The sequence below is a fragment of the Sinohyriopsis cumingii genome, chromosome 11 (genome assembly GCF_028554795.1).
Source record: "Sinohyriopsis cumingii isolate HCF-2022 chromosome 11, ASM2855479v2, whole genome shotgun sequence".
Taxonomy (NCBI): domain Eukaryota; kingdom Metazoa; phylum Mollusca; class Bivalvia; order Unionida; family Unionidae; genus Sinohyriopsis; species Sinohyriopsis cumingii.
Window position 1 is genome coordinate 16463988 of NC_142971.1, and position 25239 is coordinate 16489226.

Here is a 25239-nt window from a genome sequence, read left to right on the forward strand (position 1 = left end):
ATTATGTGGTTTCTTACTATTAAGGTCATGTACAGAATGTTAGAACTGGATGGACCCAGGGTCCTTCCCTGTGTCACAAACAATTTTGTCATAGTTATAAAAACTTAAAAAGCTGAACTGATAAGTAATTTGCACTTGTACACTTGTACCATAAATTCGAGTGTCTGTATTAGTTGTAAAAACTACTCGTAACATTGTATACTTCAAAGATTCAGCGTATATATCACCGTCAAAACATGTGCTAAAGAAAATATTCCAGTAACGGCAATACTGCAAATGACTGTAAAAGTTAAACATCAACTGGCTTGAACTATTACTTTTAGATTTGAATATGAATGCTTGTATAAAAAAAAACAACAAGATGCACAACACAAAGTTTACATATCAGTTTAATGTAACTTTTTATTTATTTCCTTTTCTAAATGTCATTAAGTAAGTTTTATTACATATGATACTAGTTTTATTGTTAATAACATGGATATGATCATTTCATCAGTAATCGTTATAACAAGGGCTCATTACTTACATGTATCAATTCTAGAATAGTTACTGCAGTGAAATTAAATGTCCATGAAGCGATAAACCAAATGAAGGAAGTAAAAATAACAAATTTTAATGTAATACATACCAATTTCAGACAGAAATTATTGTAGGCAGTTAAATGCCAATCAAGTGATAGACCAGTTCGAGGAAGTAAAAGCAACATTATATAGTTTCCAACCTTAAGCAACAACGCTTGTAATTACTGAGCACTTGACCATGGTAATTGTAGTTTGGAATGACATTGCAGTGTAGTTAGTTCACCTACAATGGAAATAGACGGAGATTCTTGAATTGGAAAAACTTGTTCGGATCAATATAGTTTTTCTGTTATCATCGTCCAAAATTGTACAGCAGATTCTTGAAACTTTTTTCAATTATAGATTATATTTCTTAAATTGCTTTATATACTTGCATCATGCATCAATTACAGATGACAGTGACATCGCACAAAACAAGTACACTCAAACGCAGTGTTACTCCTTTTCTTTCCTTCTCTATATGATATAGTTACATCTAAATGTTGCAAGGGAGTGGGGTGGTAGACTGTAGAAAAGATACCCTTGAACATCATCAACTTTGAAGGAGACATCTATTTTTGAATCTCCTAAGTTTGCGCACACAATTGCCAAGGTCTGCTTTTCCCGTAGAAACGCGACGCAGCTAAAGTCCTTTTCCTCTCCAGACACTGCTTCCATAGCCACACGAAGTGAACCGGGAGGAACAAATTTGCTAAAGTGTCCCATCGCATAGAACATGGGTTGTTTGTAGAATTCACCCTTGTCTTTATTGACGATGACGGGACTATCCACAAAATTACTTACCCAGTTGGGACCGCCTTGCATGTCAAGAGCCATATTCCAGTCGGTCCAACCCGTCACCCAATGTTGCAAATCCTGCATAATGTCTTTTGCATATCGCTCCGCCCGACTCCAGTCGCCCAGGGCAACCGTATCCCGTTTGTCTACGATTGGCTCTATGCATGCTTCAGTGCCAAAAATAAATTTGTCTGGGAACTTGTCATGTGTACTGTCTAGGGCCAAGACAGGAACAAGTGGGTCCTCGTACCAATGGATCGCTATACCCGACACGTACTTGGCAGCTGTAGAGTTTGACAGGACTCTGTCTGCCCAGTATGGGAGAAAGATCCTCTGATCATCTAGGATCATAATCTTGACATCACCAAAGCCATTTTCCTCGAGCGCTGGCCCTAGGTCATTTGCAATGAAGTCTCGCTGTTGTTCAGGAGTCCAGCCCATCGCCTGGGTAAGGAAAAACAAGAGATAGTGTCATAATTATTTAAAACCGTTTCACATTTATTAAACTCATTCACGTTATAGAACACGTCAAGTTCAGTGTTTGATAGTCATTAATAATAACAACGTGACCACACATTATAATTTTTTGGCATTTTACGAATTTTTCTTCATAGGTACAAACATATAGGAGGATAATAACAAAGTGCAGTTTACATCCGTGATCAAAATTACTTTAATAAACCTACATTTTCATTGCAAGAGGAGCTGTTTAGCTGAATGTATTGAAAGCTGAGTAATGAACTCCGTAAAATACCATAGACAGTTTAGATATCTCAATTTTGGGTTCTGTTTCTACTGATTTAATTCCTTCAAGTGCAGTTTGAATTAACTATATGAGAAAAGGTGTGGATTATTTTGGCAAATTCTGCATATTAAGTCGATAATAAACAAATGATGTATGCGCGAGCGGTCTAAATTGAGAATACAATGAAATACAGATATTCATTTTTTAGGAAAGTTTATGAAGTATTGTTCTTAGGGAGACAGAATTTAAGTTTGAATTGATTGGTGATAGCTGTGGATTAGAAGCATCAGATCACACATCTTAATAAATATCCCACTAAGCTGACCTGACTATACGGCAAACTAGTTCCTACACAATTGCCACACCCTCAAGTACTGATACATGCTTTAAAATCAAAAAGCGCAATAACAACAATCAATGTTTCTTCTTTCAATGCGTTACACAATCATAGTACCTTAGAAGAACTACTACTACCTCACAAATTCAGCCCTCCCAGATAACACTGTTAGCTAAAAGAAACTCGGCGTTATCCAACCACCTAGGTAGAGGTCAAGCAGAGAAATGTCCCCATGGTTTAGGGATTTACAGGAAATCCCGTGAATATCGCATTGACTACTTCCATTCGTGCTAAGATGCACGCCGTCATCACAAGAGACCTCTCAAAAAGCCAGAATCTACTTTAAAGATGGAGTTTTTTTTAAATACTTAGGAATGTATACTACTGTATTTCCAGCTTCCTCTTCCTATACCTACAAAGTTCTGCCTTTACAATTTTCTAACACTTTGTTTTCACGTGTATATACTTGCACATGTAGTCTGTTTGACTTCACATAATGTTCGGGTTAAACAAATTATTTTTTATGTGCGTGAAAGTCTCTAATGCTTATAGAAAACTCGTAACATATGTGTAATTTCACTTGGAACGGGTACATACAAGTGTGTTTTCCATACCAATACATTATTTGTGTCCGGGTGTTAAGCCTCAGTGATTTTACCTGTACAGACCCTGATTAAGCCTTCCTACAGGTAGTATTGTAATTACATTATATCTGAAAACTTCATGCTTTATTGTCGTATGCTTTCACTAATTTCCAGGTAAAACACAAGATACAACTATGCACCGATATACGTGTTCAGAAAGGAATCAGGTGCAGGGCTATACAGGTTTATTCGGTCTACTCTATTTGTCTTTCAGATTAGACCAGAAACGCAGAAACGCACAGCCAAGCACGACGATTTCATTTGTCTACAGGCAGAGGTGTACTCAGAGCGGAAATTTCTGAAGGATAAGGGAGATAAATCGCGGAATAGCGCTTCAGCTCCACAAAGCGGGAAATCTACAATCAGAGGCATCCCATGTGCCCAGGTTACCACCAAGAGGACTCATTATAATTGGCAATACCTATGGGCCTTGTCACTTTAGGGTTCGACTCTATCGCTGAACAGCAAGGAATAAACGACCGTCTCCAGAAAAGGACCACAGTACTCATTCGAAATATAACTTCTCCGTGTTTTTATTCTAGACACTTTTAGACGCCCTGTCGTTGGATTGGATAAACCTAAAAGCCTAGACCTACCCCCAACACCTCTGATTCCAAAAGTGATATAGAAAGCAAGGGAATCAGCATGTCGCCTCATCTTAATCGCACCATTCCAACGGGAGGAGTTGTAGATCAACGATCTCATCAATCTTGAATCGGAAACACCGCGGAAAATTCGGGTTTTCCTTCATCTACTCAAACGACCACAACGACAGTTGTTTCATCCTTGTCCGGAGATCCCGAACCTGCAAGTCTAGATCATCTCAAACAGGCCCTCAGACCTAAACCATTTTCTCAACCAGTCATGGAGAGAACCGCTCAGACGCGGAGGTCCTCCACTCTGAAAACATATGAAGTCAAATGGCACAGTTTCACCCAGTGGTGGGCAAACGAACATATCTTGCCTCTCCAGGCATCGATACAGCAGATAGCTACTTTCCTCCTCTGGCTCTTTGAAGAGAGCAAGTTAGCACGGTGTGTGATCAAAGGTTAACACTCCACGATCTCCGCACCTTTCGTCATCATGGGAGAGCTGATAACAGACAAACTCAGGACTTATTTGACCTTCTCACCAACATTGTTTATACACGGCCACAAACGTTAATCCTATGCCCAAAGCGGAACATGTCATGGATCTTAACCTGACTGGATAAGATATCTTTTGAGAATTTCAATGGCATCTCTGGCGTTCGTTTTCCTACAAGACCTACTTCCTCACGGCCTTAGCGACTTCAGGCAGAATTCTAGAAATACATGCCCTATCAGCAGACCCAAACGACATGCAAGTTTGAACAAGACGGGTCAGCCTTATTCATGACGGCATCCTCTTTTATCACCAGGAACCGTCTCCCTTCCACCGGTAACTCAATTGTTTTCTGTCTCATCTGAACACGTTAAATAAAGATCACCTACATGACCCAGTCCGGGCTTTCAGGTGATACTTTAATAAGAACGGAGCCGTTGCGTCAATGGATATCATGCTTCTTTCTGCTCTGCTTCTCATAAACAGACCAGAAGATCTATCAGAATAGACTATCACATCTTGGTGTAAGGGGGTTATTTGCTCTCAGCATATTATATATTAGCCCCAGCTCAATGAATTTATTACGTACTTCGGCTCACGAGATTCGAGCTCCTGCCACCAACTTAGCATGAGACCGGAACTGTTAGCTAGCTCCAATCATTCGGTCTGTGTGATGGAGATCGGAGTCCACATTCTCTAGCTTTTATCTCAGAGATATGTGACCCCGAGGGCCCGATTCGATCTGGTAGCTCAACAGGTCACCCTTCCAGATTGATCGACTGCTTCTTAAGACGAGGATTCACTACTTCCGCTGGATTCGCGGGGATAAATTTCCTTCTCGATTGCAGAATAATTTCTTTGGTGCTTATTTAATTTATTAGAAAAAGAGCACACTGGATGGTCAGCATCATTTTTATCTTCTTGAATCGTTACTGCTCCAACCTCAACATGACTTGTATCAACATACAGCTTAAATGAATGGCTGAAACTGGGTGCTGTAAGAACTGGTGCACTCTTAAGTATGGCTTTTAACATATAAAACGTGTCCTGACGCTTTCGTCCAATGAAATTGGTTTTCTTGCTCAATAAATTTGCCAGGGGTTCAACAATTATGGAAAACATTTGACAAAATTTCCGATAGTATCCAGCCATACCCAAATTCGCATCAGTTGCTTTTTACTGATAGACACAGGGAATTCAGAGATAGCCTTGACCGTAGCATTTATATGTTTCACTTGTCCTTGTTCCATGATATGTCCTAGAAACGTTATACAAGCACGGCAAAACTCACCTTTGGACAAATTAATTGTCAAACTTACATCAGTGAGTCTGTCAAAGAATTTCCGAATTATCGATAAATGTTCTTTCCAGGTATCGTTGTAGATGACGACAGCATCGATGTAAGCATCACATTTATCTAGACCAGACGTAATCATGTTCATCAGACGTCGAAAAGTACTTGGTGAACTCTTCTTCCCAAACGGCATCACTTTATATTGATAAAGTTTATCTGGAGCCACGAATGCCGAAATTTCCTTTGCTCTTTCCGTCAGTAGAATTTGCCAAAATCCTTTCGGAGGGTCACAGTTAGTGACATACTTTGCATTTCCGATTTTATCAATGCAATCGTCGGTTCTTTGTAATGGAAATGAATCTGTTTTAGTCACACTGCTCACTTTTCTATAATCAGTACACATACGGAAAGTTTTATCTGGTTTCGGAACAAGTATATAGGGTGACCTCCAGTCACTTTTACTCGGTTTTATGAAATCATTCTTCAGCAAATACTGTATTTCTCTTTTCAAGTATTCCTGTTTGAGAGGGTTTATTCTGCATAACTGTTGTTTCACAGGTGTGGCATTTACAATTCCAACGTTATGGTAAATTTTGTTTTTGTTTGTTCTTGTAGGAACATCAGGAAATAAGTGCTCATATTCAAGTAGCAACTGTTTAAGTTGATTCCGTTCTTGTTCTTGCAAATGTGTTAGTTTCTGGTCAAGATTATTCACAGTTTCTGAATTCCGAAGATTTGTCACTCCAAAATCAAACGAGTCAGACTGCATTCAGTTGCTTAATTCCCCACTGAGTGGGACAGGTACAACTAAATTAACTGCATGATTAATCTGGCTATCTCTCTCAGCATAGTCCTTTAACATATTTATGTGGTAAAGTTGTTTTTGTTTCCACCTTCCAAGAGTATGTATGATGTCAGTTAGATCATTTACTTTCCTTTCAATTGTGTAAGTACCATAATACTTGGCGTGAAGAGGATTTTGTGGTATGGACAAGAGAGCCAGGACTCTATCACCAGGCTGAAAACTCCTTTCCATTGCGAATTTATCATACCTTAATTTCATTTTTGACTGAGTAGAGTGTAGGTTCGCTCTTGCAACATCACAAGCCTTTGGCAACTTATACTTAAAATTGGAAACATAGTCGAGAAGATTGATTCCAGTATCTTCATTAGAAAGAAGTTTCTCTTTCAACAACTTCAATGGTCCACGCACAGTATGTCCAAAAGCTAGTTCAAAGGGACTGAATCCTAAAGATTCTTGAATTGATTACCTAACAGCAAACAAAAGTAAATGAATGCCTTCATCCCAATCTTTGCCTGTATCGAAACAATATGATCAAAAAATATTTTTCAAAGTTTGACGAAAGCTTTCTAAAGCCCCTTGGCTCTCAGGGTGATAGGCAGAAGATTTGAATTGTTGGATGCCTAATTTGTATATAACTTGCTGAAATATTCCACACATGAAATTAGACCCTTCATCAGATTGGACAGATTTGAAACGGCCAAATTTAGTACAAACTTTATCAAAGCTTTTACTGTTGTTTTAGTTTTACTATTCCTCAAAGGAATTGCCTCTTGGAATCTTGTTGACGCACACATTATGGTCAGCAAGTATTGGTTACCTGACTTGGTCTTAGGTAAGGGGCCAACACAATCTACCATTATTCTGCTAAATGGTTCGTCAAATACAGGAATAGGTTGCAGATGAGCCTTGAGTATATTCTGATTTTGTTCTCCTACCAGTTGACATGTATGACAAGATCTGAAGTATTTACAAACATCTTTTTTAATTTTTGGCCAATAGAAGTGATTAAAGATCTTGTTATAAGTTTTATTAATCCCTAAATGACCAGCCAACGGGGTTTCTTGGGCCATACTAAGTATTTTCTGTCTGTAAGATTTTGGAACTACAATTTGATAGTTCTCTGACTATTCGTCACTAGTAGGTACCTCGGATGGACTCCATTTTCTCATAAGAATCACATTTTTAATGAAATAACAAACAGGTACGTCTATCGATTCAGTTTCACTAATGGCCCTTTGAAACAAGCATGAGATCTCAGGATCTTTTTCCTGTTCGACGGCAAGTGATTGTCGTTCGTCACCCTGATTAAAATAAAGAGAATGAGAATTTAAAAGAGGATCAAATTGATTAATACCCTTTGAGAGATCCAAACAAGGGATGAAAGTGATCTCATAAAAAGCTTGACCAATACATGTGTCAGCTAAAGGAATACTTTCCTGACCAACATCATTCTCAAGAGCTTTCTTTGCCACAGTTCTAGTAACTGCACAAGCTGGGTATAAATCAGGGAATTCTTTGTCAATAGGATCTACTTTCTGATCCAAACAAGGCTTGTCAATTACAAGAGGATTAACCACAACCTTATCTTCAGCTAGGTCGTTGCCTAGTAATAAATGAATGCCCTCAACGGGTAAAGCATACACTGTGCTGACTGTCACGGGTCCTGAGACTAATTCTGATAACAAATTTACACAATGGAGAGGAACATTAACAGAGCCGCACTCTACTTCCTGAGTAAAAACTATCTCATTAGAAGAAGACTTCTGAGAAAAAGGCAAAGTACCTTATAATAAAAGACTCTGAGAAGCTCCCGTGTTCCTTAAATTTTTAATAGGGATAGGATTGGCTGAATCAACCATGAGTGATATAGAACCCTTCGACATAAATGGTTCATAGTTCTCCATAATAATGTCAGTCTGAGGTTTATTAGACACAACAAATGTATTGCTTTCAATATATGACCGTTACTTTGACCTCTTAGAGATACGATTATTTGAAATATGTCTTGATTCTGATACTTATTTTTCAATTTGTATGTCAGAAATAACGTGTCATTTCTTCTTACAATATGTACACGTAGGAAAAGATTAGGATTTCTGATGATTCTTATCTGAAACTTGATTTCTAAAAGTTGTGCCAGATTTAGAAGTGCTTAAATTAGGCTGAAATACTTTTCTACCAGAAGACTGCTGATTGGAAGACTTACGTACAGAAAAACTTTATGAGCTAAGAAATGCTCGTCAGCAGCACGAGCAGCATTTTCCAAAGTTTCGGTCTTATGCTCATCAAGATAAGTCAATGTCACTGTGGACACAGTTCTTGAACTCTTCAAATAATACGAGTTGTCTTAGATTTTCATATTCTTGATCAACTTTCTTGGTTACGCACCACCTATCAAATAACTGCTCTTTTTCTCTTGCAAATTCGACACGAGTTTGTCCAGCTTCATTTTTATAGTTCCTGAAATTTTGCCGAAAAGCCTCAGGGACTAACTCATAACACTTTAAGATGCATTTCTTAACCAGATCATAGGCAGCATTCTGATGTACTGCCAGAGATGCATAGATGTCTCGGGATTGGCCAAAAGGTGCACACTGTAAATATAGAACTAGGCACTACCCTAATATTCTTAGTAACATCAAAACTTGAATTTGTATGTAAAGTGGAAACGCGCATTTCATTTGCCAGCTCTAATTCTCTTAATCTAAATTGATATTCTCCTTCTTCTTTCTCTCCTCATTTTCATATATCTCTCTCTCTCTCCTCTTTCTCCGATTGTAACTATTTGTTTCTCTCACTCTTCTTTCTCAAATAACATTTGTTTTTCTTCTTTCTTTAACTGCATTTTTTTTCTTTTTGTAACTGCATTTGTTCTTTTTTCAACTGCACTTGTCTCTCTCTCCTCCTTATCTAATTTCATTTATATTTGTTTCTCCTCTTTTTCGAATTGTGTTTGTTTTTCCTCTTTTTCTTTCTGAAGTTCTAGCTTTCTTGTATTTTAATTTTAATTCCTTTACTTTTATGTTAAATTCTGATACATACTTACTGATCGAAACCACAACACTTTTATCCAAAACATTCCTTTTCACCAAATACTAGACCAAAATATTTTGTATTTCTTGCTTCGTTAAAGAAGCTTTTGCCTCAGAAAGATACTATTTTCTTTCAAGTTGAATCGATTCATCTTTTTTCAAGGAATCTAACTGTTCCTGGGTAGAATTTGAAAGAAAGCTCTCCGTTTTTGACGACATTGTTAAAAGCCTGTTGATTTATAAAATGTGAAATAATACTTGAGATTTAAAATTACGAGACTATGGGAATTTAAATTTCAAAAACATTTTCGGAAGTATTTTAAAAAAATTCATATATCCCAATGACGAGCACCCCAATTTTCTGTTACGAGTCTATGCTCTTAAAATAAGTAACAGAAAAGAGTGAAGACAACAAGCTTTGTAAAATTTAACAAATAATGTAATTTCCCTTGAACACAAAAGTAAAAAATCAGAAAAAAGAGCTGACGGTATTGCGAATTAAATCGAAATTGTAATCCAAGAATTAAAACACAAGTCCTATCAATGAAAAGTTCTAAGTGAATCACAGTTCGAATCCCGATGAAAATCCAAGATGGAATGCGATGACGTCTGTAATAACCTACGAAGTGCAGATGTGTCAACAGTCTCTTGTTGAATCACAGAAAATATTATTCCAGTTTTTAATTCCATATAAATTCCAGCAAATGTCTCTGTCCAAGACTTATCAGAGCACTTTTGTATTTCCAGGGAAAATAATCACTTGAATTCAATAATTTGAAGAAAATAAAAATTCAGCCCAATCTGGTCACAACATAATACAACTTAACGTGTCAAATATTTGAAGCCCGACTGGCAATCCTTTATCATAATATCAGTTATAATACTAACGAAAACGCTAAACAGATTCCCGGATGGGGGTCAAGAGTTCATTCTTCTGGATAAAATAGAAGTTTGTTTACCAATTAATATATGCGTAATGACACGTAGTCCAGGTATGACCTTGACTCAACTTAATGTTTCTTACTCTGAGAAATATTTTTTTAAAAAAATTTAAAAAGTTGTTTGCCAAAACTGTCACCGATTTTGGAATAGGGTCAGAAACTACATACAATGTTTCTATTCTGGACAATGTCAAATCCAGTAAACAATGTTATATAACAATAGCATGTAATGGAATTTAAAAAAATCAAACAACAAACATTTAAATTAAACATACACACACACACACACACATATATATAATATATATATATATATATATATATATATATATATATATATATATATATATATATATATATATATATATATATATATATATATATATATATATATATATATATATATATATATATATATATATATATATATATATATATATATTCTTCATGTTAGCTATCTATATGGAATAAAATCTCCACAAACAACCTTCAGAATCATCTATACCATCATTGGAAAAAGTCATCTCTCACACATAACAAATCTCAGAGATGAGGTGGTATTGAACCGATCGTGTATCGGACACATGCAGGCATGCCTGGTTCCATGCATGCCTCCTAAAGGGCGAACCTCGACTAGAGTACATCCACTGCCAGTGTCCACTGGGAGTGGAACACGTTCTTTTCAAGTCTGTCGACTTCCATCCTGCGCGACAGAAGTTTTTTTGTCTTCATGTGAGTTCAATCAAGAAACGTTTTTTGATGTAACACCACAGAAAATCTTGGACAGATTGAGAGATTTTGGTTTATATTTAAAATAAATTAGCCATAAGTTTTGAAGATTTTACATGTTTTACCTTTGTCTTATATATATATATATATATATATATATATATATATATATATATATATATATATATATATATATATATATATATATATATATATATATATATATATATATATATACCATTAAACCATTACCGTTTAGTAGTTTCTGTTTATATTTTTCTCTTCGATGATTTTAAATTTTCTTTTTACTATATTTACATTCTTAGAACTTTAATTTCAATCAACACAAAATAGCCAGAAAAATTGGGAACTAGATTCCTTTCCCAAGGACACGCCTAAACAGCCGACCATGGCTGGTTTGGGCATATATCGAACCGACCACCCTTATATTACAGGTCCGACGCTGTACCAACTATGCTATCAAAACATATATTGACAGTTCCTTAATGTAAGCGGACATTAAAGAAGTTCACATTGAAATGTTCCCTGTAAAAAAAAAAAAGACAGATCTCGGCTTTAACACATCGTTTATGCCGAAGAAATGGGAACAAGATGCGTTTCCCAAGGGCACAATGAAACAGCAGATTATGATATAGCTGGTTTGGGTATAAATTTAATACGCCATCCTTAGATTACGGGTCCGACGCCTACCCATCTGAGCTATTGGGGCTCCATTTTTATTGGTAGATATAAATTCCTTGCTTCATCTTTCTGATACTCACACTAATTATTTTTATATATTAAAGACAGGTAAGATCGTTCGAATCGAGAAGTAAGGTTTCTGGTAGTCATAGAGACAGCTATTCTGAGATTTTGTTTATTTGTTGAGTCGACAATATCACTAACAGGTTCATACGTTTCATATCACTTTTGTTGTTGTTGAGTTTAATTATAGTGGCGTGCGCACAATTGTGCATGTGCCACTTTTTTCTGACTGCACCGCAGCCTGCTAGTTGTTCCTGGGGAAGGGGATGGTGCCACCTCCCCCAGGCTTTTATGGATTCAAGGAACCCTGATAGTTTGGCCTCAATCTGTGGGTCCATAAAGGTCCCTACAGTTGAATGGTTGTCATTAGTGGGAAGGAGAGCTCGGGAACGGTCCAGCTTGCTTTACATCGCTGGTTTCTTGTTGCATTTGCCTGGTGTTACTTGCGTTTTTTTTGGTTTTTTTATTTCGAATTTTTTTGGTTTTCTTCTTCAAAATGTTCTAAAAGGGGCGGGGATGTTCTATGCTGTTTATAGAGGTTCTTAGTAGAAATCATGTATGAAGAGAGATTTTCAAGGTTATTATGGTGTTACTAGTCGAGGTGCTTAGGGTGTGTTTCCTACGTTATGTTATTTATAAGTTTTTAGATATTACCTCTTTAAGTTATTTATTAATTAATGTTTTTAGAGATTGAATGTTATTTATACTTTCTTTAGCAAGAGACCGGAGTCCTAGCCGATTACACGGTTCGTTAAGGACATCTAGGACCGGAATCCTAGCTGATTACTCGGTTCGTTAAGGACATCTAGGACATCCGATTTTGCAGTTTCCTTAGTTTTTTTATAGGTGCTTCGTAAGTGAATTATTTATTAATACTTTTATAAAATTCACTTAGACATATCATATCATATCACTTAGGCATCTTATTCTTAATTGGACCAACTTGTACTGGGGTGGGTGGTGTATGGATGTGATTTAACGGAAAATGAGCACAGTCCTGACTATAATGGGTTGGACAAAAGATAGGTCTTGAAAATATAAAGGCAAAACATATATTGCTGATATCATTATGAAGATGTTCTCTCCAAAGAAGCACAAACATGTCAACTTCCAAGAAAAAAAATGCAAAGATGTAAAAGAAAATATATTTAAATGGTATATAAAATAAAAGAGAAAATCCTTTAAATATAACATCAAAATGTGTTTTATACACCACATTCTTTACGTAAAAGACATATGTCAGCTGCTCCTCCGCTTTGTTTCGCAATCCAGCCCAACCCCCTCAACCCCAAAATGTGATCCCAAAGGGTAACAATATATCAGGGTGAAATGTAAGCTTCGTGCACCAGGAGCTATGTCTCTGGGGATAAGAATGGACCCTGGGTCAATGTCATTTATATATGTATATATTTCTTTTCTTGCTTAGCATAGTAATAGGGTTCTTATTTGTCTTTAATTGCCTAACAGATGTTGTTGTTGTTGTTGTGGGGTTTAACGCCATTTTTCAGCACACGATAGGCTATACATGGCGGCCAGTATTAATGGTTCAGGAAGAACCCGGGAAAACCCCTGAAAGAACCACCGACCCGCCAGAAGCTACTGGCAAGCTTTCTGACATACACACATTGGCTAAATCCGAGACTCGAACCGGCGCAGACAGAGATGAGCTGGCAGTGATCCTTAACGGAGAGCGCTTTAGACCATTCGGCCACTCGGGGCCCCGCCTAACAAGTGTGTGTGTGTGTGTGTGTGTGTGGTATGCCCACAGGTGTCAGTGTCTATGGGTCCCAATAAAACCCCTGACACACTCGGGTACACACAGACACACACATACACCACCACCACCACCACTACCATTACCACCAATTATCGTACATGTTAATTTTATCATTTGGGAGCTAATCTTAAATATATAGAAAATGATCGATACAAACGCTACACCCCATCCATAGGGTACAGATATACAGATCACGTCTAATGACATCCAAAGGTTGGTAGTGTCAACTGTGAACGGTGTTGGAGGGGATGCCTGACATTATTAACGCAGGCACTCACGTACGTTTGGATCAAATTTCTTGAATGTTGTGTATGCGTATCCGAACAACTCTGATATATGGTACATGAATCACATACACACACACACATTCATTTGGATTGTTTGTTGGCTTTTGTCTATTTTATATATATATATATATATATATATATATATATATATATATATATATATATATATATATATATATATATATATATATATATATATATATATATATATATATATATATATATATATATAATAGATAGTGCGATTAACCATGGTCAGTAAGCGAGCTAACGGCCTAGCTGATTAGTGACATTTATTTTGTAAACAACATAATACATTGGTAATAATTTTTTTTCGATTATAGATTAAATATTCATATAATTGTCATTGGAGGTAGTAATGTCTACTTGAGTTTGGATTCAGGACATTGGTGTTCCCCTTGGAAATTCAAGCGTATCTTTTCATGTTCTTTACGACATGTTTAGTGGAATACCTGATCGTGTTTACAAGTTAGAATATTTTGAAGTGAATCCTTGTTTCTACATTGCGTGTTAGGTTTTTAATTATGTTGATTATTTTAGAATCGCCCATTCATACGTTAACATCCGAAGCTGAATAAATCTTATTATTATGTATTTATTTAAATTATTAAATGGAATTACAAAGTATTCATAACTTTTTGACCTGAATCATTCTTTTTAAATTATTGTGAAATCATTCAAGGACATTTTCGATTATATCATTGTGATACATCAAGACTGTTGACACATTAGCACATTCGATGCTATTTGCACATCATCACATTCAATATTAGAATTAATTCGGAACGTCACTTGAATTCATTTCGAACTCTATATATCTGGACTTGTTATAGAACTTTTAGGGATTGAATTCGCAATCCTGTAATTTGTTTTTAAATTTTCACTTTGTATTCCTGGAAATAAATTACTTGATGAATTTTACAAAACTTGTTTGTTTTCCTATTTCCTGTTACTTGGTTTCAACCATAGAGTCGGAACTGTGTGTGTGTGTGTGTGTGTGTGTGTGTGTATATATATATATATATATATATATATATATATATATATATATATATATATATATATATATATATATATATATATATATATATATATATATAACACACACACAGACACTTCAATACAAATATTAACCTGAGTTCCGCTGACGCTATTGTCAGATAAAAGTGATGTAAGCGAGACTAAGTAATATTCATTTACTCTTTTAAAAATCTATATTAGTTTGCCGAGGCTTGGCGTGTCTTGAATTTACCTGAAACGGGAAGCCATGAATGTATCCATCAGATGGCTCATTTTGAGCCGTGACACCCCACATTTGTATGCCCCAGCTCTGGTATTCTCGTATAAAATGGACGAAATACTCTGCCCACGCCTTGTAATAGGGACCTCCTTGCGGACCTTTCAGAGTTCCATATCCTGTCATATCATTATTGGTCTTCATCCAAGCAGGCGCACTCCAGGGACTTCCAAAAAAGGATATATTTCTACCATCCTCCTTAAGCATCTCCATTGCTTGTGTCATGAGAGGTATTTTATAGTGTATATCTTCATATTGCAAATAAAATTTGGTCATTTCAAAGTCCCCGGATGTAATGTCATAAGAGTAGGGATATGTGGAAAAGTCACAACTTGCCATTGGTATACGGCCTATTGAATACTGAATGCCCTCCGAAGAAAAGTAGGACTTTAACCAATTCTTCTGGGCCCCTTCTGGAAGGCTTATAACATTGATACCTGTAGCATCGGTGAATGCTCCGCCAAAACCAATTATTGTCTGATAGGTCTTGCTTAGGTTCACGTGGAAATTCACCCCCGGGTACGGCCCCGGACTGATGTTGAAGTAGCCTTCGAAATTGTCCAAGCGGTACTCGTCTCTCGAGGACATGTACACCATAAACTGCTGCGGCTTCAAGTCCCATTCTGGTGTAACTTTGTCACAAACCGTTGAGTTACATACACACACAAAAGAGCTATAGTCAAAGCTTTTTTTGACGCAGTTTTCACCTTTGCAGAACAGAATCAGAGAACCCATAACGAGGAGGAATTTTACATTCATTTTGCTGCTGTCAAAATCAAACGAATGTCTTTACTGTAGACACTTCACAAATATGATCTGATTAATATGGGGCTATCTTTCTCCTTAACCTTGCTCCAGTACAGATATCATATCTGTTCATGGTTCGATCGTATTATATGTAGATGGTTAAGACTGCAGCGTTATCAATCAAAGTATTAAACGAAGACCGTAAACATGTCATAGCCTACAACAAATTGTTACCGTTCTCGCGAGCATTACGTCTGCGCGAACCCTAGATTGTCAGGATGTACCCAGAATCCGATAAGAACAAGTGTTATCCGGTCCCATATATATATATATATATATATATATATATATATATATATATATATATATATATATATATATGAAAAAGAAGCTCAGGAAGCCACGTTTCTATTTAACGAAAAATGTATACCTATCAATGGTAAAGTGAATATACTATATACCATATATATATACACACACACACAGAATAATCAGCTCATGTATTCAAAATGCAATTTCATATTTGAGTTATGCGTATCAAATATATTTACATGAACTGTTTGGAATAAACAAAATCATGAAGCAGAATGAGAAATGCTGAAGCAATTAAACATAATGCTGAACTATTTTATTATGTCTGGCAAATTGCAGCGAGAGATATTTCTGGCATTCATTTGATACTTTCCTCAAAAACATAGTGAAAGATTGATTAATCAGTATTTAGACATGGGGTGTTGGAGCTATTACTGTTTGGGAGATGATTGTAAAGACTACAATGCGAGATATTGACGAAGAGTTGTGAACCTTGGCAACATAACAACATTTCTTACTCTTTACATGAAAATGTAATTTTGTGGATGATCTCTTCTGCGTTTGGTTCAACCTCAGTCGTAGTGAATCAAGTTGAAACTCTTTAAGTACCACTCGGGGATGAATGAAAACCCAGAGTATGTATGTATGTATGTATGTATGTATGTATGTATGTATGTCACATGAAACTGAGGCACATGCATGTCAAACGGAGTTAAGACTTGCTACGCTGTTTTACCGCAGCGTATATCACTAATGCTGTCATAGAACAATGTTGATAATCCCGTTATCTAATCCACAGTTTCATCTGAATTCCATCTGATTCCACTCCTCTCCCTCTCTCATACATAAGGGACAAAATATGTTGAAATATGTGGAGTGGGCCAGAAAAAGAATTCGAGCTTGATGAAATCCTCGATACTGAACTTACTGAACTTACACGAAAGCGACCTAAAAGAACCTGAGTCGTTGAAATGTGCACACTTTCCATGGCATTTATATCATACAATACAAATCATAAAAAGTTGCAATAACCTGTCGAGACAGTACATTTCTCGGTTAGGAGGCAAACACCTGTTATTCTGTATTCTATTTAACGATTTGTTGGGATGGGGTTGCTTTTTTAACCCCACCACCCTCTCTCTCTCTCTCTCTCGTTTTGTCAGGCTGCAGACTAATCGACCAACAGAGAAACAAATGGATGTACGATAGTTAAAATAACCTTATGGATAGTCTCCTAAAACACCCACCCTACCTCTCTCCCTCACTGTTGGTTGGTCTGTCAACATATCTGTTTTACCAAAGTATTTTCTCTTTCTCTTTTGCCTGTGTCATTCGACTATGGCCCTTGACCTATGAATGAAGGCAATATTTGTAGATAAACCTCGTGATGGCTCACCATTTTGCTCAGTATATATTCCCCACTCGTTTCAATATACTTGCCGGTGACAAAATGAATGTGTTCTGTGTTCAAGAAGCTATCAATACTGTGATCAACTTTCTTCATTTCAACCATCTTTTATTTCTAGATCATTGAAGTCTTATGTTTATTTAAATGATATGAATAAAAATAGAAACTCAAAAAAAAAAAAAAAGTTACCTAAAAAATTTGCAACGAGGGTTGTAAATCGTCACAAACGTACACAAATCATTTTGTAGCGGAGACAGTGGCCAGGCATGTGTCTCGGTCTATACACTGTTACCTGTAGTTAATCTTAGCTCCGTTGGAATGTGTATCTCTGTGTAATATAAATAAAATATATGCATAGCATGTACGCTGTATCTTTGAAATACCACTTGCTGCATATAAATCTTTCAATCAAAAGAAGCTCGGCAACCATCGTTTCCTTTCAATGAAAAAATATATACATCTTGTGGTATATCAATGTTATAGCGTACATTACACACACACATATATATATACTTGTGTATATATATATATATATATATATATATATATATATATATATATATATATATATATATATATATATATATATATATATATATATATATGGGATAATATAAGAAGCCCATGAATAATCAGTTAATTTATTCAAAATGCAAATTTCATATTAGACATGTACATCTCAAACATATTTACATGAACTGTTTGGAATAAATCTCAAGAAATCTCGTGAAAAAGAATGAGAAATGCTGAAGCAATTAAACATAATGCTGAACTATTTTATTATGTCTGGCAGATTGCATCGGAAGATACTTCTAGCATTCATCTGATACTTTCCTCAAAAACAAAGTTAAAGATTAATTAGCTATGCAAAAATACGATCAGTTTTCAGCCACGGGGTGTTGGAGCCAATGCTGTTGGAGAGATGATTGTAAAGACTACAAAGAGAGATAATGACGAAGAGTTGAGAAAATTGGCAGCATAACACTATTTCTTACTCTTTACATGACAATGTAATTTTGTGGATGATTTCTTTTGCGTTTGGTTTCAATGAAGGTCAAGGTGAATTAAATTAACCGTTTGCTCTATAAATACTAATCATAAATGAACGTAAGAACGAAAGGTAAAATACCAGATGATACACAAATTTTGGATGAAACCGGCCATCAACGTTTTGAAGAAACTGCCCACGACAGCAGGAAGACTGTTTGGTCTCATCAAACTTTAAATACGAAATCTCATAAGTAGTTTTATCCAAAATTGTCTTTTGATCTGAGCATGTGTAAAACTAAAATAATTTCTTTCACGAAAAGAAAGACAATATTATTAATGAACCTGAACATATTTTATTGCTATTAAGCTGCAAATATGTCTAAAACAAGCTTACTTAATCCGATTAATTAATCCGATGTAGAAGTAGGCTTTCAAAGTCCCGAATCACTGTTAGGCAAAAGACCAGAAATTGACAGGTCTCTATTTTAATTTAGACAATCGGAGAGCACCTAGATTGTGACCACTGATAAAAGTGGCAACTCACATTTACGGCAAAGACATATTAATTTACCCAGTAACTGACTTGCAGGACCATATATTTAGCATAGCAAAAATACAGGAAGCATAGTCAAAAATCAAATGTGGATTACAAGGAAAAACAAATTTGTACAAGCCCTGTATTTAAAAAAAATGTTTCAGTCGCTCTTATGGACGTTTCCTCTTTATATATATATATATATATATATATATATATATATATATATATATATATATATATATATATATATATATATATATATCCTAGTTTTGAAATCAACGAACATTCTTGTGAGACAATACCATAATGACCACGTGAACTGCCTACGCATGTGAAATTGAGAATTCCTTTTCTTTGCATCGTAAATGAATGTATCGTGCTACACGAGTGCTTTTTTTTTTTTTAAAGTATAAAATGTGCAGAATAATTTCGATCTTTTTTTCTTGGTGATAAACGATTTATATTATTCGACGAGTTAAAGAGGATGGAATGTCATGAAGGAAAGAAACACAACGAAATACTGATAATGTTAAAAAATATTTTAATTCATCCATGAAAATTGAAATAGCCAATACGAAAAGATGAGCCAGAAATAATTCCGTCTAATTGTATCGCTGTTATTGTTTCAATGTAGCTCTCATGATGGCGGGTGTATTTCAAAGTGCAAAATGTGTCAAGATTGTTTGCAGGGTATTGTGGTCCATCGGTCTTGGATAATATCTCTTAAAGTCATATTATCAGGTAAAAACAACGCTATTCAGAGCAGATAAAAGTGCACTGCTTACGTGAAAGAAAAGACTAGCTGTTTTCCTATACATTATATCAAAGATCAGTTTGACCCCCTCCCCCACTCTTGTTTCTCTGCCTCTCGCACTGACAGCAGCAACTGGCAATCACCAGCCGTCCATTTTCAGTACATGTATAACTCCTATTCCTCCTTGCAGTTTAAGTCTTTTAGATTTTCGTTTATTCAGATTGCTTTATTTCATTTGGATTTTGGTTTATTCAGATTGCTTTAATTTAGTTGGATGACGGATATTTTTCTTTGGATGAGAACCAGATATTCTCATTCACCAGCACTTGTGTCAGAAGTGGTTACAGCCACGGTCGGCCTCTGTTGGCCACTAGATTTATGACTTGGTCAGCATTCCACGTATCCGTCGCCATTTTGTTTAGCCGTAGCCAGAAGTAGTTCACTGAATTCATCACGTGTTTACCATATAAGGAATGGGTGAATATTTTTCTCTAACCAGGGGATACTGACCGGTAGCAACAGCGTTAAACTAAAGTGACTTTTGGTGAAATATATCTGGATATTTCTGACATTACGTTTTCGCCTAAAATAACGCGATGAAGCAACTTGTGACGTTGTGTTGTGTACAATCAGCTGGAACGTCATCGATCTTTCACGTGGTATGCAAGAAAAATACCTTGGTGATAATACTTTCAGAACATAAAGCTGCCATAATTCTGTTTTGACCCCTGGGTCGTCTAAACCTTAGGCTTTCGTCTTTGTGCATTAGTACATGAGCACACTGACTATATCCAATCTTTCTTCTCTAATCACATATTGAAATCCATTCAAATACATATGAAAAAACAATTATATTACGTGTGGCGGCTCAGATGTGCTTCACTGTGACCTTTTCAGTATATTCTGACGTCTGTCGCGTGCTTCCTTGTAACGTCGTTCATCACTTCCACACTTATGAGTCACGAATTCCTGATATTTTTCCTCGTACGTATTTGGTACAGTCTTCGCATGCTGCATTAAAGAAATTATTGAGAAAATATCGCGGAAAATGCAAGAAAAACTGAGCATGATGCAGTAATCAGAGCGAACGATTTTCTCCAGTTGGCAATCTGCCACCGAATTTAGAGTGTTGTGGTAGTGGTGTTATCCCTCCAGTGAGAGGTTTCCCACTGTGAGGAGTAAGGATGGAAATATTAACTATTTGAAATTACATCACACTGTTGCTGTTTTTATGCCACAATAACCTCACAGACGTCGCAACGATTCGATGAACATGCGTAAAAGCTCGAGGTTATGGAAACCGAATGATTTATTCCATTTCTTTTATGAAGAAAAGTTCCGGGAATTATATTAAAAACAAAAAATGCAGGTATTTCGTTGACAGTTAAACGTCATTCATGTTATTTTAATGGCCATCTTTCATTACGAGGGCCACTTCTTAGTATCTACCCGGATGTTCAAGTCACGATGGCTCACGAGACTGTTTCAGATAGCCGAAGTTATTCGACTCGCATCGGAAATAGAAGAGAATCTTCCGAATGTCAGTAATAAGATGGAAATACTATCACAAGAGTTCATGAACCAAATAGTAAAATTATTATAATTACAACAGTTATTGGTTGGCAAAAATTGTGACCAACTGTCATCAAACAGTTTATAAACACGAAGATTTAATTCCAAATTCAATAAAATAGATCTTGATAGCTTATTATCAAGAGTAAGAATTGGTTTTCTCAACGTTAGGAGCGTCGAAGGTCACGTGACTAAAAGGTTCGGTTTAAAGAAACCTTTAAATACATAAAATTATTGAGCAAATAAATATTCATTTGACACCGTGAAGATACATCTAATTCTAATATGCGCACACATACACACAAAAACGCACAGATATACAAAATATTCCTTCATATATAACCTTTAAAAAGTGGTTTCTGCGCACCCTTCAACAATCTGTTTGTATTTATAGGTACTATATACATAAAATTTTCTACATGTATATATTTTCCAAAAGCGGATATATTTGTATACGGAAAATACCATAAGCTGATTTTTGCAAATAAAACTAATTGGCAGTGAACATGAGTGGGAAATTATCAGTGATATTTCAGAAGAATTTTGATTAAAATATTATGCCCCAAACTTCACATACAATAAAAATTGACTGCGTTTATTAAATACATAAAACAACCCAACAAATTTACACAAATAAATAAAATATTTGTACTTGAAAATTTCACTCACCATATAAATTTCTATCGTAACATTACAATCTATCGATAAAAGCAAATATGAATATATATTTTAAAAACTAACAATAACATTATGAGAATGGAACTTCATACGAAAATAGTTTCTAAAACAAATGAACATGTTAAATCTATTAATATACTATATAATTGGACTTCCCAAACAAAATACACATTTATTTGTGAGGGCAAAAATAGTATTTCAGAGTTATCTTGTTTCAAGTTTAAAGTGTCATTGAATGTCAGAAAAATTATCATAAAGATAAAGAGAACATCTTAACATAAATAAGCGTTACATTTCCACCACAATCGGTTTAAATGCTTTCTGGATATTTTGACAATCTCATTAATATTCGCCAGTCGTGCTATTGAAACTGGAGATTTTTCTCGTTCATTTCTTTAAAAGAAACCACAAAATAAACTTTAATAAAAAAATGAAACATCCATTTTGTCTGTAATATAAATGTTATTTACTCCATCTCATTTACAAACGTGTTTAACTGCTGGTAATGTTAAGATGTCCATTGTAATGTTTGTTTCCAAACTTCAGCGTCACTGAAACTTAAATGACTCAGACTAAAGACATAATCAGTCCAGCTTTGGCAAAGGATCCTCTTGCAATATGATTAAAATCAGATCACACTGTCATACATGAAGATCTGACAGCGACAGCTTAGGGGCCATGTTCTGGTAACCTATGTTATTACCATAATCGCTAATTTTATCAAAAAATCAGATGAAGTCTTATATTTTCGCGTTTAGAGACTGAGTAGTGTGGATCAAGAGCATGCGTGTGTACCGAACGATTTGATTCACTTTCGGATTTTTGAATGCCTTATTTTCATTGGCTAATTCAAAGGTCACCAGAACATGACCCTTAAGCTGTCGTTGTCAGATCTTCGCGTAGGACATCCGAGATCTGATTTTTGATCAGATTGGCTCCTCTGGTAGATATCTATATTTTCCACTGGTTGTCACGACCTTCATTTTTCTCGAACAGACCCTTATATATCGTTGCATACTGGGCCGGCAAATTAAATTCGATTATGCAACCTTACATTATGGTCTACACTGTTCTTTCTATTTAGGTGTTTAGACGCTAATATGCCGACACAGTAAGTAGCAGCAAATCACGGTCTACGGTGTTCACAGTGGTGTGCTTTATATGCATTTAAATTAATTTCACAAAGCTGAGAAATGTAGAGCCAACTTTATATTATCATCTCTTTACTAAGGGGCAAAAGATGTGCTGCTAATGCTATTGGTAGAAAATGAATTAGTGGAACAATACCGGGATACAGAGAATTACTTCGAACATAAAACAAGGCTTTTCACAGGTGAACTGCATAGTACATAAGCTATCTTTAGTATGGTATGGGATTTCGATGGAATTTTAAAATTCAAGGTTTTACGATCAAGCCATAAAAACCGGACATATTTAATTCAACATACGTAAAAAAAATTTAAACAAAAGACAAAAAAGAAAAAAAAATAAGAAGAAAAAATATGTCGCTAAAATTAAGGGCGATAAAGGAACAGAGAACAAGTCACTCAACATGATCTCATCATTAGTACTATCAATGTGTCGTGTTGTCTTTCCGCATGTTAACCAATCGGATGGGCCCATCAAGCGGTAGAAACATCGCGAGTCTAAACAACTGTTGCATGTATCCCGATAAACGTTACATAATAATTAGTATTAGTTTAACAAAATATAGAAGATCGTTAAAGCGACTGAATAGCGTTATACTTTACATACTTTCTGTGGGAGCTTCATCAGAATGGAAACTACACAGTTAAACAGTCACATGAATATCACGTGATTTCGTTGGAGCGTTCGTATTGCTCGAATTATACGAACTGTCCATAACTGATCATAAGCTGAGTTGTTCTGTAATAAGAAAATATTTTGGAAAAGATTTTTTTTAAAAAACAACAAACAAAAAACAACAAACAAAGCTCTTGATTGTTACAATATTACAATAAACCAGGCATATTTATTAAACTGTTCTGCGAAAAAAATATCTCCAGTAAATATAAACTTTTTGTCTAGCTCAAATTGATTGTGGAAAGCAGATTGTAATAAAGGTTCTGAAATTCTCAAGATCTGTGATAAAGGAGCAAATTAGCTTATTTTGCTGGTATATGGAAATACTTCGCAAGCGCGATTGTAAAGAATTTTTATCAATTCTTCATCCGTATTATATTTGCATTTGTGACCATAACCTTCTTGAACTTCTTTAAATTCAACAGCATTAGCAATATGACATATTATATTTTGTCTGAGTAACAAACCGAGACTAAGATAAACGTTGATGAGGAAATACCATGACGCGGACTGCAAGGTCGACTGCTAATGAATTAGATTTCCAAGCAACCAACTTATCTAAGTCGCAATCTGTTTATGGTTAGAAGAATAAAGCTGAATGAATGCTGGAAGTTTTCTTATATCCGGTCCACCCATCCAATCTAGTGGATGAATGCTGGAAGTTTTCTTATATCCGGTCCGCCCATCCAATCTCGTGGTGGTCACCTTGTTGTGCTACGTAAAGAAGATGAGCAAAAACACGAGGGTCACAACCAGGAGGACTCCCACGCATGCGCAGTACAATGTTCCCCGATCAGCCGCCCGACCCTTGAAGTCTGCCTCTGTACCTTCAAACGTCTGAAATGAAACGGTTTAGTATTTATCAGGATTTTTACAACATACAGGTTTTCATCCAATTTTTCCAATAACCACTATAACGTCACAAGTAAGGACCAATGCTGCCTTACTTGCAAGTTTGGCCGTCTTTTCAGTAAATAAAAACAAAATTGTTATGTTACTTGTATAGACAAAAAGACAAAACTTCACACATAATAACGAAGAAAAGGGCAAATCGTGTGCACAGATCAACTTAAATAAGACGAAATCGCTCATATGATTATTTAGAGAATCTAGCATTCTGAGCGATGATGTGTAGTGTGTTATTTATGTTTCAAACACGTGATACACAATATCTCGTCAATTTTTAACTCGCCTCTGGAAAACAAATGTTACGAACACATTCTTTTTCAAAATAAAAACAAGACAGAAGAATACAACCATATATATAAACCAACATACTGGTTTACAATTTCGAGACTCTG

The 25239-nt window shown here is 35.7% G+C and overlaps 2 protein-coding genes across 2 annotated transcripts in view; both read right to left on the reverse strand.

Annotated features, from left to right (window-relative positions):
* Positions 1-474: 474 nt before the first annotated feature.
* On the reverse strand, positions 475-15930 carry LOC149787662 (lysosomal acid glucosylceramidase-like). Its single transcript, XM_089975622.1, has 2 exons — positions 15071-15930; positions 475-1802 (listed from the first exon to the last, which is right to left on the reverse strand). The coding sequence occupies exons 1-2, from the start codon at positions 15872-15874 to the stop codon at positions 1038-1040; spliced, it is 1569 nt and encodes a 522-aa protein (XP_089831748.1). The 5' UTR covers positions 15875-15930; the 3' UTR covers positions 475-1037.
* A 2279-nt stretch (positions 15931-18209) lies between these two features.
* Positions 18210-25239, reverse strand: part of LOC149787663 (uncharacterized) — a 125421-nt gene continuing 118391 nt past the window's right edge. The window contains exon 3 of the mRNA XM_089973865.1: positions 18210-24775. Within this exon, the coding sequence (XP_089829991.1) occupies positions 24653-24775 (123 nt within the window). The 3' untranslated portion in view covers positions 18210-24652. The remainder of the gene's footprint in view (positions 24776-25239) is intronic.

Bases quoted from the DNA above. Each gene is read 5' to 3' on its own strand.
- LOC149787662 (XM_089975622.1), bottom strand. From the start codon at position 15,874: ATGAATGTAAAATTCCTCCTCGTTATGGGTTCTCTGATTCTGTTCTGC. The intron at 1,803-15,070 runs GTAAATTCAAGA...TTCCTTACCCAG, and splicing joins TTCATGGCTTCCCGTTTCAG to GCGATGGGCTGGACTCCTGA.